This window comes from Athene cunicularia, assembly GCF_003259725.1.
Source record: "Athene cunicularia isolate RWA chromosome 2 unlocalized genomic scaffold, athCun1 chr2_part1, whole genome shotgun sequence".
NCBI classification, from domain to species: Eukaryota; Metazoa; Chordata; class Aves; order Strigiformes; family Strigidae; genus Athene; species Athene cunicularia.
The window spans coordinates 93,977,676-93,995,540 of NW_020799095.1; the positions used below are offsets into that span (position 1 = coordinate 93,977,676).

At 34.8% G+C, this 17,865-nt stretch overlaps 1 protein-coding gene across 1 annotated transcript in view; it reads right to left on the bottom strand.

Moving 5' to 3' along the window:
* The window catches only part of CCDC102B (coiled-coil domain containing 102B), a 170,690-nt gene that overhangs the window by 140,233 nt on the left and 12,592 nt on the right, over positions 1 to 17,865 (bottom strand). The window contains exons 2-4 of the mRNA XM_026842941.1: positions 13,163 to 13,783; positions 11,074 to 11,288; positions 7,547 to 7,655 (exon numbers count right to left, since the gene is read on the bottom strand). Of these exons, the coding sequence (XP_026698742.1) occupies positions 7,547 to 7,655; positions 11,074 to 11,288; positions 13,163 to 13,771 (933 nt within the window). The 5' untranslated portion in view covers positions 13,772 to 13,783. The remainder of the gene's footprint in view (positions 1 to 7,546; positions 7,656 to 11,073; positions 11,289 to 13,162; positions 13,784 to 17,865) is intronic.

Consider the following 17,865-nt stretch of genomic DNA (forward strand, 5'->3'; position numbering starts at 1 on the left):
ACTTGGCTGCCTTTGACTCCAGTTCATATTGGAGCTCTAACATATCTGGTACAGCAGCACTCAGTGGTGGTGTAACTCCATTCAGGCCACGATAATCTACTGTTAACCTCCACCCTCCTTCAGACTTTCGCACAGGCCATACTGGGCTATTAAAAGGGGAATGTGTTGTACTGATGACACCTTGGCTCTCCAGTTGATGAATCAGTTCTTGGATGGGAGCCAGAGAGGCTCGGTTTGTGTGATACTGCTGTTGGTGCATGATCCTTCTGGCAATTACCACCTGTTGTTCTTCAACTCACAATAATCCCACAACAAAAGGATCTTCTAGGAGGCTGAGCAGATTAGACAACTGTTTGACCTTCTCTGTGTTCACACTGGCCACACCAAAAGCCCATCGGTATCCTTTTGGGTCTTTGAAGTACCCCCTTTTGGCAGGGCTCTTTCCTCACAATTCATGTACACAGGTTTCCAAGTTAAAGGTGGGTTGACCATCCCACTTCCTAATGTCCTCCCCCTGGTCACGCAGGAAGAACCAAAGTTCGCCATGTGTCATGTGCCTGGTTTTCCTTTTCCCTCTGACTGGGGTGGAAGAGAACTGATTTCTTGGGGTGCTCCTGACATCCAGGGTGCTTATCTTCTGGAGCAAGACTCTCTTCAAAGTTCTGAAGCCAGGAAGAGACTTCCTCCACAGTTGGTGTACGTCTTAGTCCTTCTCCCACATCCATTTCTGGGTAGTACATCGCAGCCAAGCCAGCAAAATATGAGGATGGTGCACCTTTAATCACCTTCATCCACATGGCCTGTGTGCACAGGACATCCTCTGGATTTTCAGGGGCTTCATCATTATCTGGATCACCATAGATGACTTCCAGCACTGCTAATTCTCTCAGGCACTGGACTCCTTCATCCGCAGTAGTCCACTTCCCTGGGGTGTTGTCCATAAGATCTTCCTTGAAAGGATACCTTGCTTTAACACTTGAAAGGAGCCGTCTCCACAGACTGCAAATTCCTGATTCTTTTCCAATTCCCTTTTCAGTTCCTCAATTTCTAGCAAGGGAATGCAGCTGTTGGGCTTCCTTACCTTCCAGTTGTTGAGCATCAGCCCCATTATCCCAGCATCGCAGCAGCCAGGCAGCGATATGCTCACCTGGCTGGCGGCAATAGTCTTTCCACAGATCTCGCAGTTCTGATGACGTCAGGGACCGGGTAGTTTCTGCCTCCTGTTTCAGTTCTGTTATTCCCTCTTCTGATCCCTTTGCTGAAGGACCAGCTTCTTCCTCTTCTTTCTCCTCCCTTATTAATAGAGGGTATGGGCCTGTTGTTCTCCTTGTCCACTGTTTCTTTTTTACTACTGGGGCAATCTCTGCTGTTGTTGTTATTGTTTGAGTTCCCATGTCAACCACAGTCCTTTGAGAGTGCTGAACTGCAGCTTGATAACCATAGTCTAGGCTCCAGTACAGTGCTAGAAGTTACTAATTTTCGCTGGAATAGGCAAGGCACCTTCTATCAGGTGATGTGTCAATTTTGTGAGGTTGCTTGCCTGTTCAGGGTTAAGATCCAGCTATGGGAGGTGATAACCATCTAGGAACCTGCTCAAATCCTTTCTCTCCCCCTGCCACCCAGGGACAGGCCACCTCAAGGCACATTTTGGTATTGGCTCACCCAGAATTTGCCTTCTCTTACACTGAAAACATACTGAGCTCCACACAACCCACAATAGGCAAACAGTATTAATGGACAGTATCAAAGAGCTAACATAAGCTTGAATAAGACTATTATACCAATGTTACTTAAAGTGCAAGTAATTTGCCATATACACCAGATTCCAAAAGTTGCCATGTTCTGGTGCAGTGAGCTTTCTCCTTAAACAACAGCCTATACTAAAAGGGACAGATTAAAACAGTATTTAGGGGTTATTTTCTCTTCTGAACTGAAAGTTCAACAGGATTCAAGAAATGCAGAAGCTGCCTTTGTCCAAAGAAAATTTAAAGTGTTGTGTTGCTTTAGGCTTCAAATAAATATGATCTAGACCATTGTCTCCACACAGTTTTCCTTTCAAAGACTGTCCTTACATTAAAAATAAAAAAATAAAAAAATAAAAATAAAAAAAATCCTTGTCTTGGTTTGTATTTTCATTGCCAAACATGCAATGAATACCCAGGAAATATTGGCAAATATAACCCAATAAAGTTTAAATATCTTGTTAGAAGCCAGTACGGGGAAGAAACATCAATGAAACAGTAGATTTTCCCAGCACTTCCAAATTACATTTGTAGGAAAACAGGCAAGCAAACAGAACCTTGATGTTATGCGCCACTACAAATTAAATATTATGTTGTACAGTAAAAACATTCACATAATGTACATATTTTATAGGCATAACACTAAATATGAACTGGTAAATGATTTAGGAAAACAGTGGAAAGAGTAGTTAAAGCTCTATAAGAATTCTTGCTTAAGCAATGCGTCAGAATTCTTTCCTTAGTCTCAAACTACCTCTAAGCTACAGGTAAAGGCAGGAAAAAGAAATGTGTACATCTAAAGAATTTTTTTTAAGTACATCAGGAAACCATGAATCAAATGTGTGGTAACATCATAATCCCATTTCACTGCCTGAAAAATCACACTAGCCTCTCAAACAAACGAAGGATTGAGCACAGTAAGGGACACTCCAAATTCCACATCTAAGTCTAAAACTAATGAGATTTTATGACAGGAAAATTGACTGCACTGAGTTTCCACTTTATAAAGTCATTTGAGTAGTCAAATAATTTAGGCATTGTTTTCAGAAAATCGTCTAACAATATTTTAAAACTCAGCCTTGAGGATTCTGATATCAAACTTTATACAGGATCCTTTAGCACATCAAAACAGACTACTGGCTATTCTGTAGTATATAAAATCACCACAAAATTAATTTTTGGGACATAATTTTATTCCTATGATAACTTTGCATAGTATGCAATATTTCCGTGCCTCTTAGGTGAGAATTAAAGAGAACAATTCACAGTAGCATTTATAGCCATCAAGGCCACTGTTTTGTATCTGATAATTATCGTGTTTTCTGAAGGATTCGGGAGATAATCAGAAGGCATTTTTGGCGACAGGCAAAGATTATGGGACAGAATAGATGGTTTTACTACATATATCTAAATGTCCTGTAAGATTATCAGAATATCACTATTTCAAATTCATGTATATACTAAGTGAATGAAAATAGCAATGATAGGTAAGTAGCTCTGCAGCATCTTCACACTATAAGGTAATTTCAAAATAAATATTTCTGGAAAAGGTGGAAATAATACAGAATCTTTAACAAGAATTAGCTGTTAAGAACCTGAGTCTCTAAAAAGGCTGTTATATTTTAAACAGCATTTAAATGTCTACAGTGAGTAGAAGACTTATTTTGTCTTAAAGTCTCACTCGCCTCAGTGGAGTTTCCTCCATCTGGGAAACAACAGGTTTTTCTCGAAAAGAAAGTAATGCACCTAAGTAACAATACACAGACTGACATAATATACAGTGTAAAACATCTATTTACTGGGAGAGAGAAGAGAAAACATTTGTTTTAAAAGACGTCTTTGGCTCTAGTGCAAAATCAGCACTAGATTATCTTCAACTCTGTGTGAAAAAGAGGAAGAACAGAAATGTCTCTGCCTACGATACATAATACTAATTTAGCCTGTGTTCCTTTTCACCTAAGGATGCTTCTTTTGATACTGACGTTCCAATATGCTTTAAGTACCAATTAGTGTAATTTTTGCCTCATATCCCACAAACTGGGATAGGAATTTCCCTCAATTACCAACACACTAGACAACGAGTAAGGAAACATTCTGTACCTCAGCTAGCAGAGAATAATTTTAAACACAGAAGTACTGTCTATAGCGACATTTGTAAGTCTGCAGTGCACTCCAGTGGAAAACAGCAGTATATACATTTTTTCTATTGTTTTCTCTGTAATGTAAAATTGCTTGGTAAATATTCCATCTATTTAAATTTCAGCCACCAGAAAAGCATGTCCTTCAGAAATTATAAAGACAAATATAAAATGTTGAGGAAGACTCGCAAAGAGTGCAAACAAGAATGTTTTATGGTGCATTTTATAATATTCAATGAGCATTTTAAAACATAAAACTTAAAACATAAAGCAGTCTTGTTATCTATAATTCTGCATTTACAAATATCAGGGCAAAACACCAAAGACTTGTTCTGTTTTTCAAAGATTCTGAAGACCTAACTAAACACACTCAGATACACTTTTTGTGTCTTTCAGACTGTAAGTTTAGTTAATTGATTTGTAAACTAAGCTATATCTGACAAAATTGGAGAGCCCATTTCCAGGGACATTTGATTAGCGATCTCATTGATGTCAAAATTTTCATGTTCTTTGGAGAAGTTAAAGATTCCTAGTTTTTCCTATAAAGATTACTTTAAAAACAAATATAACTGATATCAAGACCTTTTATTTATTCAATGGTTTTACAGACTTGATCTTTGCCCTTAGGTGAATTCTCATGAAAACACAACAATAAAGCAAGCGTAATTTGAGCTGAGCGATTGCTTTCCCCTTTTTAAGAATAACAAAGTTTTTTACAGTTGCTAATAGGTTATTTGTGATATATGTGAAAAGCAAGGCATAGGAAATATTGATTTAGTATCCCACTAAGAGCTGCAAACTCTTCTAGAAGTAGAACTGAAGCTTATTAACCAGATAGTACAAAATGGTTTTGACAGCTAAGATACGTAGATGTATAAATCTTAGTTTGAGATGTGATCTTACAGACTGAATATTACGTAACAAGCTCATAAATATGTCTCTTCAAAAGCCCCAAATGTATCTATCAATCTCTGACACTGATAGCTTTGTTGGACCAAAAATTCACAATAATATGTAAAAAAGGCTCCAGATAGTACAATGTATTTTTTTTTTTCCTGTGATAAACACTAAGTGTAAGGAAGGGAAACTCCACTTCCATTCTTCCTTTCTCCCTGGAAAAATATTTGGTCGATATAAAAATCTTAATTCACTAGCTCCCTAAAGAAAGCCAAGACACAATTTTCACTATCTAGTCAGCCAAGCAAGGTAAAAATTTATGCCCTAATCTGTAGTGACGAAGTAATCTTTAAGAAGAATAGTCAATTAGGACTTGGTTTTAACTGTTATACTGAAAGAGTACTTGAGATTAAAGAAAGGCCAGAGTAAGCTAAATGAATGACAAGTTCTGAGTGTCCTTGGAGAAACAGACAAAACCATGTGCAGTAAAAGCAGATGGTATTTGACTGCTTTGAAATAAAGAAACCCAGTGGTGTCAAACATCAGTCAAGATTTGAACAATAAACTGCCTAGTGCTAATCTTAGCTTCTTATTTTACTATTTGATGGAAAAGCAGAATTTTTGTTACACAAAAAGAAGTGATTAATTTCAACACTAAATGTAACTACCTGTTGTACCTGCTAAAACAACCTAATTTATGACCCCAAACAGGACGAGTTCAGTTCTAGTGTCACACAAAGCTACATGTAATGCTCATAGTTACTACAAATATAAATTCTCACTTTACTATTTTTTTTTTAGTTAATTAATTGAAAACTTATTTACAATTTCCAAATTTATGCAGAATGCAAATTTTTTAAAAAAATCTGACTATCAAAATCACCAAGGATTTCCATATTTCGTTTGTCCCAAGGTTAGTGAATATTCATCTTTTAACAGAAAATAATCAGTTACTGGGAGCACTGTTACTCAAGTCTTTGCAGCTATGAAGCTTCTAACGTTACACAAAATCTCTCAAACTTCCAAAAGGCTAGCAGAGCTAACCATTCACAAAAATGGTTTAATTTGCTGTGACACTGCCACTTGAAAACCAAGCATTTCTGTTCCGCAGTCCCAAAGGAAATAGCAGATTAAGTTATGCATGACTGAAGCCAAAAATTCTCAGTGGAGAACATTAAAATAATCCAGAGGTAATGATTAATCTGTTACTAATCTAGAAATTCCTTTGTGATTTAAGATTGCAGGCGTGCCTATGAATCAGATTTCATGCTTAGCCTAGTACATGTTTGCACTTTCCTTTATTTTCAAATTTTTCACTGTCAAAAACCTTGTATGGTGTTTCCGGAATCCAGTTCTCAACAGTAATATATAGTAAGTTACATTCACACACACATCACCAACACAAGATTAGGTTTTTTCAATAAAGGAAGAATTTTCATTTACAGAAACTTCCCACAAATGTAAGTAAATTCATACACATCAGTCAGGTTCATTGCTAGATGTATATATCTTATAAATCTGAGAAGACAAACAGAATGCTCAAAATAATACCTGCAATTAAAGCAATTTAGCATTTTCCCAAGAGAAATGCCGTAACATATATATATATATATATATATGTGTGTGTGTGTGTGTGTGTATGCATGCAGATATATATAGAAATTTGAATCTGTCGATCTCCAACCAATTGTCAGCAAGTTATTGCTTCCTGTTTTTTTCTATTCCCAGTGCTCTAAAGTACTGTAAAACATAAAGACTACATTTCTTAAGCAAAACAATTAACTAAATCTAGACTTCCTCTGTTGTGCAGAAGTATAACAAGCTAAAATCTTACTTAATGAGCAAGCAGAAAATAAAGAATTAAAATCTGAAGGAACTCAGATATGACAGATAGATGTTGATTTGTTGCTGTGGATGTTTATCTAGGAAAGAAATTCCATTTATGTATGTACCACCTTGTAACTAGAACTGTGAATTTAAAAGACTGCTTGCAATATTTTCTCAAATGTAAAAAGAAATCTAATTATTTTTCCTGGATTTTTCCAAATCTGAGATGTTAAATTTATAGGAAATTCGAAAATCTCTATCTATATTTATATAGATACTCATTTTGAGTTTTGTTGGATCTAACACATGCTCAACCTATTGTTCTGAAATCTATATCCTTAAAGCTGCAACACAAATATTTATTATTTTTCTACTCATGAACTTGGACTGAAATGGACACTTCATTCCTAACACCATTTCTACATAGCCCAGCAATGTTCTTAAGTTGCTTCTTTAAAGTCAGATCTCCTTTATAAAAGTACAACTTCCATTCCCTCAGCCCTTCCTTGCCAGTCTTTCCTGAAGTCCTCCACAGTACTTCAATTGCATGAACTTGGCACAGTATCTTAATTGCTCCAACAATATTGTACTTCTATACCATATTCATGACCATGGCTCATTGTACATCAGGACCACCACCCTCATCACACATGGGCACAGGGCACAAGCATCTGCCTCCTCTGGCTGGTCCCTTCCTGCAAGACTATGGAGCCACCCTTGCTGCTCCCCATCAATACTGCCATCATCGCAGTTCATGGTGGCTGTGCCGAGGCTGGGCTTCTCCACACACCCTTGGCAGGTCTGTCCCTGCCATGCTATGGGGAGAAATAGTTGATAAATGGTTGATTTATCACATTCATCATTTTAGTCTTAGTACACAGGAAATCAAAAGTCTCAATTTTGTTTCTTACCCCATGTGACAGCTACATACTGCTAACATACCTGTTTCAGGCTTTCCAGCTTGGTTTGTCTCAGTTCTTCATATTTCCATTTCCAAATAAATAATTCATTTTCTATTTTTTCCATTTCTTTTTCCAGAAATACATTCATTCTGGGAAAAAAAAAAAAAAAAAAAAAAAAAAAACTTTTTGAAGTTGACAACAAATTACTTTAAGTTTCCTTTCCACAGCTTGAGTTGTATTTTGCTTTGCCAACTGTATATCTGTTTTTTATTAAAATCCTATATTATCATCCTAAAGATATTCCAAGATATTTACCAAAATTAACAGCTAAATAGAACAAAGAAAACCAGTAGTATTGGATTAAAATTTTAAATTAAATGAAATTTGGGGATAAAGAAAATTTGGAAATGAACTTCAGGTAGTGATACAGGTCACCTAATACATGGCAAGTTAGTGATGATTCTCAGAGAAAAGACACTATCACTTTTATTTGGGTACAGACAAAGAATTAGTTTGAACATACACATATGGGGGAATATATACCATATGTAGACAGTACTGAAACCAAAGATGATCTACTTTAGATGTTAAAAAGATATTAAAATATGTATATTCAATGTTTTAAGAAATACTTGGTCTTGAAAGAAAATCTAAAAGAATTTAGGAAAATGGATTATCTAGCCGAGAGATACTAGACCCTCATTGAACATTTGTGTCTGGAAGATTATTTGAGTCCATTACTACATTTAGGAAAATTATTTAGAACACAATTTGCAGAGAACAAATGATGCTTCCTTGAAGAAAGATACTGTGTTACTGAAAAAATGAATTTTGGTATTTTCTTTTAGCCCTCTTCTAACCAATTAAAATATTTTCAGTTATTCAGGAAATAATGAAAGAAATATGAAGCAGGAGAGGCACTACAGATGTTCTTGTCTTTGGGACCAATTAAAACCTCATTTCTGTGTTCACAGGAAACACTATTAGCCAAGTTCCGAATAAAAGAATGAACTTCTCATAATTTCATTTTATGAAATTCCTTTATAATTTCATTTTATATTTATGTAATGAATATGCATTATTTTGCAGTTTTGTAACAAAATAGAATTTGGAACATAATTACAAGTGAAAGAAAAAATCCTTAATTACAAATAAAACTTTTCAAGTTATATGTCTAACTTTTCTACAAAATCATAGAATGGTTTGGGTTGGAAGGGACCTTAAAGATCATCTAGTTCCACCCCCCCTGCCATGGGCAGGGACACCTTCCACTAGACCAGGCTTCTCAAAGCCCCGTCCAACCTGGCCTTGAACACTGTCAGGGAGGGGGCAGCCACAGCTTCGCTGGGCAACATGTTTCACTGCCTCACCACCCTCACTGTAAAGAATTTCTTCCTGGAAGATCCGGAATATCTTTATTTCCCATTAATTTCAATGGTACCTCAAACGTGTATTTGATATGAGCCTTAGCGCCTAGTTGAGAATGTTGGTGTGTGATTTCACATTGTTCTTTGAAAGTTAAAACATAAACTTCGAGCTCTTTTTTGATTTTGGTGGGTTTGGGGTTTTTTTTAGAGCTCCTTTCTTTTTAAATTTTGCAAAGCCTGATTGGTGGCTTAAGGATATATTGGCATTACTGAAGATGGCTCTAAACAATATGCAAGGAGCATAGGTCATCTCAGGGTGAAGAATCAAAACACCTTATGGAGAGAATATTTAGGTAACTAGGGGCAAGTCCAAACACTGGATATGCATGAGCTAACATGACCCTGGAAAGAAGGCAGCCACAGTTCGGGAGTACTGTAAGTAAACCGGAATTCTCTACTGAGAAGGCCTGTGCTGTATGAGTAAGATCATACTGACTGCCAAGGCAACCTCTGGCCTTGGGGTTCAAGATGTCTGTGATCCAAGCTTGCTTTTGATGCAGCACAGCTGCGTGTCCTGGGCTCAAGCTTACTGAGACAATTGTTAAGCTGTGAGAAAGCATTTAAACTAGAGTCATGCGAGATAAGAAAAGCAAAAATGCAAACCAGGGTGAGATTCGTTATTAGCAGCTCTAGGATCTAGGAGTAAAAATACTGAAATGAACTCATAGAAAACCTAACAGGAAGAACTGGAAATCTGAAGATGGAAACTCAGCAAAATCAGTCGATTCCACTAAGCGGTGGAGACCAACCCTTTCCAAACTGGCAGATGACAGATTGCCCACAAGGACTCACAGCCTGTCTCAAGAGACTGGTGACTATGTTTATACTTATCCTAGTAACATTACTCCTAGCTATTTATTGTGTACATTGTCAAAAATAATTGCTTCATACTACTAAGTTGCATATATTCTGATTACAGAACATCTTTGCACACGGGTTACCCAAAGTGACCTAGAGAGGGAGTTGTTATACCAATGCCCGTTGTTATGTGGAAATCACTGCTCTGTGAGCATATGTTGGCTGAGGTCGGCATTGCCATATGTTGCATGGTGTAGACGTGCCCCAGTTCTTACTATGTACCAGTAAAATCATTACCATATACCACAGTTGGTGTATATCTAGGCATAAATGGCAATGTCTGTCTCTCTGAAGTACAGTTACAAGTTGGTTGGAAAATTTAAGCATTCTGGGGTTTTTACTTCCAAAAAAAAACCCTAAATCTTTTTTAATGATATAGATGGTCATCTGCTGTCATTCAAATAAATAATTAGTGTATATTTTCTACAGTTAATTCAAAAAACACAATAAATACTATTCAGGAATTTAAAGGATTTTGATTTTTTTGTTGTTGTTGTTTTTTGTACTCAGACTTGTACTATCTACAGGAGAATTGTGAAAAAAACCTGACGGGAAATAAATTAATCATAGCTTACTATGATATTACAGACTCTCTGAACTGAAACCGTTGAACATATTTGCAATAGAGGGGGAATTTTCTTCCTCTTAATTTTCTAACTAACTTCAGCTGACTTTGAAGCTACAGTCACATAATGCTTGATGTCTCCTGCTACAACATATGACTTCTTCTAGGCCATCAAAATACATTTAGTATTTATGTGAGGTAAATTCGATATGATACAATAAGCTCACAGTAAGTGTGTTATTCTCTCTCTGTTACCAGCTTTTGACATAAACCTTATTACAAGTGAAGAGATTAAGATGAACAGCATTTTGCAGCTGTATTCACGTGCTTTTAATTCAAAACCTTAGTCATTCTGCAGTTGGACTCTCAAAGTCTGCTGGTAGAAGATATTAAAATTTGGTATTATGCACAAAGCACTCCAATAACTGAGCATAACATACATTAGATTTCACTGCATTGATATCAAATTTCTAGTAAGTATCATTTTTTAATTAACTGTACATTCTTAACAGACAAGCCAAGGAAAACTATAAGCACACTATGTTGAATTTTCTATCTAAAATCTTATTAAAGCCTTACAAATAGTAATTAATAAAGCTTAGAAATGAGAATATATGAGCTATAAATGCAAATATGACCACATCTAGTTTAGAAAGTGTCTTTAAAACCTTTATTATTAATAGAGCTTTATGCAGGTAGAATATACTTTGTACTTACTCTCTTTCCTTCTGTAAGATTTTCTGCATCTCAGCTAAATGCAAATGCAAGACTGAAACATCCATTAAATCATTCCCTGTTGTCTGAGCTGTACTGTCCAAACTTTTTTTAGGTTCCTCCAAATAGATGCTGGGAACTCCATTGCGAAAGGAATCGGGAGACTTTGGAGTGAATTTTTTATTGTGATTGCTTTGGTCTTTGATTACCTCTGCATCCTGAGAAAACAAAAATATGATATCTAAAAAAAAAACCCCAAACAAACAAACAAAGGAAAAAGTCTAACATAACTTCTGCCTGGCCTACCAAGGCTCTTCTAGATATTCAAGGCACGTAACGGAAAAAAAAAGGGGACAGGTAACCTATACAGTTGCACTATATATGGATAGAATGTGCAAAAAGTCATTGTAGTTTGATCACTGTCATTTTATGATCATCACATCTTCTGTTATGACAAGCTTCATATCCAAAATATTTCTAATCTATCTTTACTAAAGAAATAGATTCCAATCATCTTCAGTTGGCTATAACTATAGTGAAGAGAGAATCACAGAACTAAGAAAACTAGGAATGCAATTTCTGAACACAAATAATATATTGAGAAAATCAACATTAAGAACTCTTAAACTTCTAATGTAAATCATGTTGAAGCAGGTGATGGACTTACACAAGTTTTGTATAAGGAACAAAGTTACCTGCATAACATACCAATTTAGATTCCATTCAGAAATTAAACCATGATAATATCTATTTTGAAGATACAAGATTTACATTAAAAACATAAGCAAAACTACCAACAATTATTAAAAATTCATTAAAAAATAAAATACATATTTACTGGGAAGCCTGAACATATCTTATAAATAATAGTTTCCTTTAGAAATGTATTTAAGTTTTATCACTTCTGACAAAGTGTTTAAAAATTAATAATTTTGTAGATTACAAGCAGTTCAATTTCATACCATTCTGTTCTTTTGAGTTTTGGAAGAATGCCTGAAATCTACATCAGAAAATACTAGAAGCTGCTGAAAAGATAAGACTGTTTTCCATTCACATATACAGTTTCAGTTTTCAGGTAGCGCATTATTTTATGCTAAGGAGAAAGAGAAACAATTAAAATATATTTTGCGTCATTTCCTTTCTATGACCCATTTTTCTGTGCAGAAATATGAAAGGCATGCATTTTTTGGCCAAATTTATTCTCAATATTAACACTACAGTGGATTTTTTTCAGAACTCACAGGAATATCGTATAATTTATGTACATTAGTGTGATATTTTTCATTAGTGTGAAAATTCTGAACATAATACATTCAGGTCTAAGATCCTGACAATTTCCATTGAACTGAAGTAAAAAATTTTCTACATCCTACAGTGTAGGCAAAAAAAATTTTCCTACAATGTAGGAAAGAATTTCCTACATGTACAATGACTGCTATCTATCAGACAAATTAGTTTTTACATGGTGCTGTCTATAAGACTACATAATGCATGTAAAAGCACAGAATTAAAACTGGTAAAACATGAAAAAATAGTTCAATTTGGATTAATATAACTGTTTCCTTTATATACAACAAGGAGCTGTATTAAACCATGTCCATACTTGATTAATTCTGCATAACAACTTGATTGCTCTCCTTACCAAATAAAAAAATCTTCCATAAATATGCAGAAGAATTTGAGTTATTTCCTCTCACATTTTAGAAGTTGCATTGAGGGAGAATTAAATTATCTTATTTTAGAAGCCTAGAAACTACATTTCTTTCTTGCAGGTTAAAAAAAAAAAATACACAAACCATGGAGAATTCAGAAAACAGAGGTAATCTGTTACCTTAAAACTCTCTCTAAGAGAGTCAAAACAACACTCTAAGTTACTGGATATAACCTCTGTTACATAAATGTTTAGCCATAGTTGAAGGGTATGCATTGTTTTATGTATTTCTCTATATTAGGAATATTAGGTGAAAAAGTAGGTTTGCCAATGAATGGATCAGGTAAAAAATTATTCAAAATCTTTGAAAAATCCCATTTCTAGATACCCATCATTAATCTCCCGCTTCTTGATGAACTGAAAAATTTCTCCATTCTTTACCTTCTCTGCATCTTCTGCCTCAGTAATCTTGTTGGTTTTGCTCAGTTCTTTCACAGGTTCTCGTTCCAGAAATGTTAACTGGTTTAGGTCTTTTTTAATATAAGATATTTCTGAGCAACTGCATTTCGTTTTCCAAGCAGTTACATTTTCTAAGTGTTCCTTCTCATTTACCAAATCCCGATTTATTTTTTTAAGCATACTCAGTTCTTTTACAACACCATCTAATTTGATTCTCAATTGTCTTGCTTCCTCTTGGGCTTTATTTCTTTCTCCTCTAACTTTGCTCCATTTCTCCCTCCAGTTAGCGGTACAATCTGACCACCAGCGCATGGTCTTCTCCATTTGGGCAGCTCTGGCTTTGACTTCTTCCAGTTCCTGAACTTTTACTGCTTCAAAAATTTCCCAATCACTGATGTAATTCGTATGCTTGTATGGATAATGAGATGAATACGGGTAGAAACTTTGAGATGGTAGATTTGAATTACACAGATGGTTACCTCGTTGGCAACCTCCAACTAATTTATAAGGTTGTCTCGGTTGAGTCCCAAAAACCTCTGTCTCTTCCATTAGTTTCTGAATAGAGCCTAAATTAATGGTTTGATTCATCATCTAATTTCACTCCTATAAAAGACAAAGACAGACAGTAATTTAGATTCACTCAAATTATACGAATATATATGAATATATGATATGATGAAAACATGAGGTTATATGAATAAACTCAGAGTTAACTGCTATAATAATGACAATCTTAATAATGCGGTTGATGTTTTAGAAATGTGCTTCATCGACAAGAAATAGCTATTAAAATATATTTTATGTAATATTCTTTGAGTATATCATAAACAGACATACTTATTACTTGACTAGGAATTGCTAGCAAAGGAAGTGTCATTAAATAATCATAGTGCTCTCAAAAATTTTTGAGTCTAGAGAAACCAGGCAAAAGCTTTCTTCTTTCAAGACAAGTTTAAATTGAATCAATATATATTTTAAATGTCTAGTAAGAGGAGAGTGCTTGTCTAGAACTACAATCACAGATTCCCTTGCCTTCTTTCACAAACTGTGGAAATTCATAGTAGGCAAAATTTACCTTACAAATTGCATACCTGAGGAAAAAAACCCAAACAAATAAATCTAAAACCAAACCCCCCTCACCTTTGGATTTTCTTTGTTTCATTATAAGACTCAAGCATTTTTACAGGGGGCTTTATTTTGCTGTCTACATTCCAGAAGCTGTCCAGGAAATATATTCTTATATTATTCTTGAAAGGGTAGCACTATCCTACTGTACTGTAGAGCCTATCTCATGATGATATGACTCTGCTAGTAAATGCTGAATTACTTTTCATTATTTATCTGCTATTACTCATTCAGACCAGAGGAAAAGTAACATCACAAAAATTGCTTTTCCATCCCAGTGTTGAGAAAATGTTGATGTAGACAGTCTGTATAGACTAGTCAGTTATACCCCCTTGTATTTTCTGCTTGGCTATCTTAAAAAAAAAACAACCAACCAACCAACCAAAAACCCCTAAAAATCTTGTTATATCACTAGAAGGCTAAGTTGTTTAAAGCATAAAGTTTGCTCTTAAATTCCAACATCCATCTGTAAAGTCTCATGTTTATATGTTACAGCAGTTTTAACCTGTAGTTAAGCTGTAGAAGGCCAATACAGCAAACAAAATACTGAAGAGTAGACAGTCTTGGCTTTATGATTCAGTCTTGTTTCGTTTCAGTTGAATAGAAGTTTTTGCAGGTTTGGTTCCAGTTTCCCAGATCTTTTCAATTTCTCCCTGCTTTCCAGGACATTTACTTGCCATTTGTTAGAAGCTTCTGGAGAACTGTTGTAAATCAAGTATGGATATGAGAGAAGGAAAAGGACAGTAAAGGACTCCCAGATCCCTTCATTATCACTGTCTTGTGTAGCACCACTGACCCCCACAACACTACACAGATCTAGCACAGCTGTTGCCAAAGTTTGATCAAGGTTGAGTCTTTTTCTTGTTGCCTGACTTATTTCCAGAAATTTCATTTGAATAAACCTTAACCAAAATACAAAGATATTGCCAACCACGATTTTGTATGAGGCCCAGTAGAGCCAAAATAAATAAATATTAAGCTCTCGCAGTAAGTTATTAATTTAACTTTTGGTTTGTGGTAATGCTTTTGTTTCCTAAAGTTTTAATTATAAACAAAACAAAACCACAGGAATCTTTAAATATATAATGCAATAGTTGAACTCTTTGGTTTTTTAAATAGTACAATAACTTTTGCTTAATTTTTTCATTTCTGTCCCAGACTAGTAGATGTCTGTAGAAATTCATTATTCTGTTAATCAGTAGGGATGATCTTCAAGGTCCTTTCCAACCTAGTTGATTCTGTGATTCTGTTTTTTTAAGTGGAACTTGTTAGCAGTTTTGCATATTCAATGAAAGAAGACAGAACTTGGGGACCATACAGTTTACAAATCATAAAATTTGAAGAAATAAGAATGGAAATAATTTTCTTTGACTGAAATGTCAAAAGTCCTGAGAAGAGAAGAAAATCTTCATGAATCAGAATAGCCTATTGCTGTGGTTTCATTAGTGGTTTGAGGCAATCTAACAGCTAACTACTGCCAAAGAAAGTGGTCTCATTCAGTGGCCATGAACTCTTGGTCCCCCTCCACTGTGTTGGCTCTAGAGGTCTTGAGGCTGGGATGTTACCAGTCAGATCAATTATTTGATCAAATATTTGAAGTAGACTTGTACAGTAGCTTAGTAGGCTCCCAGCCTTCAAATAGTTTTGTGATACACTGAACTTTGCCTACACTTTTCATCATGGTTATATAATTCTAATTCTGCATCAAAAATTAAATTAAAAAAAAAAAAATTAAAATAAATTACTCCTCCTCCAGAAAATATTAGTGCTGACTCAGTCCAAGGTGGTAAGGAATAGATGTTCATATATGGCTTAACTTCCCTATATGCTTTTCAGAAATTCTAATCAAAGCAGCTTTTCAGAAATCCCTTATAAGATTTTAAGAGGTAGAATGATAACTTTTAATTTCTTCTTAAAAGACACAGATCTCAAAACAATACATTCCAGTGGCTGGCTGGCTCAGTATAAAAACTTAAAATAATACAAATATTTGTTAGATAAATGAAAAGATACTATAAATGTTGCTACTTTTATGGTTATTTCTGTCATGTTCCTAGTGACCTCAGCTGAAACTTTCAAGCAGTAAATCCTACATGATTTTGAATTTTGAAAGGGATTCGTTATGAAAATTATACTTTAACATAATATACTAGAGCTTTGGCTAACTTGTTTTACTGAATTACAGTGTTACAAAGATTTACTACAGATTAAAATACACTTAAATTTTTTTAATTAGGTTTATATTTTTAGTCCTGGAATTGAGCAGCCATAGTACTTATATTATCTACATAGTTCCAGTTCTACAGCACCTTGATAGTGGTGTCTCTCATGAAGACTTCTTTAACTCCTTTTTTTGTCCTTATTGAAAATTTATTTGATCTTATAAAAGTATTATTGTTTTTCTCATATCTGAAATATAAAAAAATCTAAAGATTATATAGTTTATTACCACAAACAAGAGAAAAGGTGAAATTAAAAGTCAGACATTACACAGAAAGTGTCTCAAAAAGATGCATATTCAATGAAAGAAGACAGAACTTGGGGACCATACAGTTTACAAATCATAAAATTTGAAGAAATAAGAATGGAAATAATTTTCTTTGACTGAAATGTCAAAAGTCCTGAGAAGAGAAGAAAATCTTCATGAATCAGAATAGCCTATTGCTGTGGTTTCATTAGTGGTTTGAGGCAATCTAACAGCTAACTACTGCCAAAGAAAGTGGTCTCATTCAGTGGCCATGAACTCTTGGTCCCCCTCCACTGTGTTGGCTCTAGAGGTCTTGAGGCTGGGATGTTACCAGTCAGATCAATTATTTGATCAAATATTTGAAGTAGACTTGTACAGTAGCTTAGTAGGCTCCCAGCCTTCAAATAGTTTTGTGATACACTGAACTTTGCCTACACTTTTCATCATGGTTATATAATTCTAATTCTGCATCAAAAATTAAATTAAAAAAAAAAAAATTAAAATAAATTACTCCTCCTCCAGAAAATATTAGTGCTGACTCAGTCCAAGGTGGTAAGGAATAGATGTTCATATATGGCTTAACTTCCCTATATGCTTTTCAGAAATTCTAATCAAAGCAGCTTTTCAGAAATCCCTTATAAGATTTTAAGAGGTAGAATGATAACTTTTAATTTCTTCTTAAAAGACACAGATCTCAAAACAATACATTCCAGTGGCTGGCTGGCTCAGTATAAAAACTTAAAATAATACAAATATTTGTTAGATAAATGAAAAGATACTATAAATGTTGCTACTTTTATGGTTATTTCTGTCATGTTCCTAGTGACCTCAGCTGAAACTTTCAAGCAGTAAATCCTACATGATTTTGAATTTTGAAAGGGATTCGTTATGAAAATTATACTTTAACATAATATACTAGAGCTTTGGCTAACTTGTTTTACTGAATTACAGTGTTACAAAGATTTACTACAGATTAAAATACACTTAAATTTTTTTAATTAGGTTTATATTTTTAGTCCTGGAATTGAGCAGCCATAGTACTTATATTATCTACATAGTTCCAGTTCTACAGCACCTTGATAGTGGTGTCTCT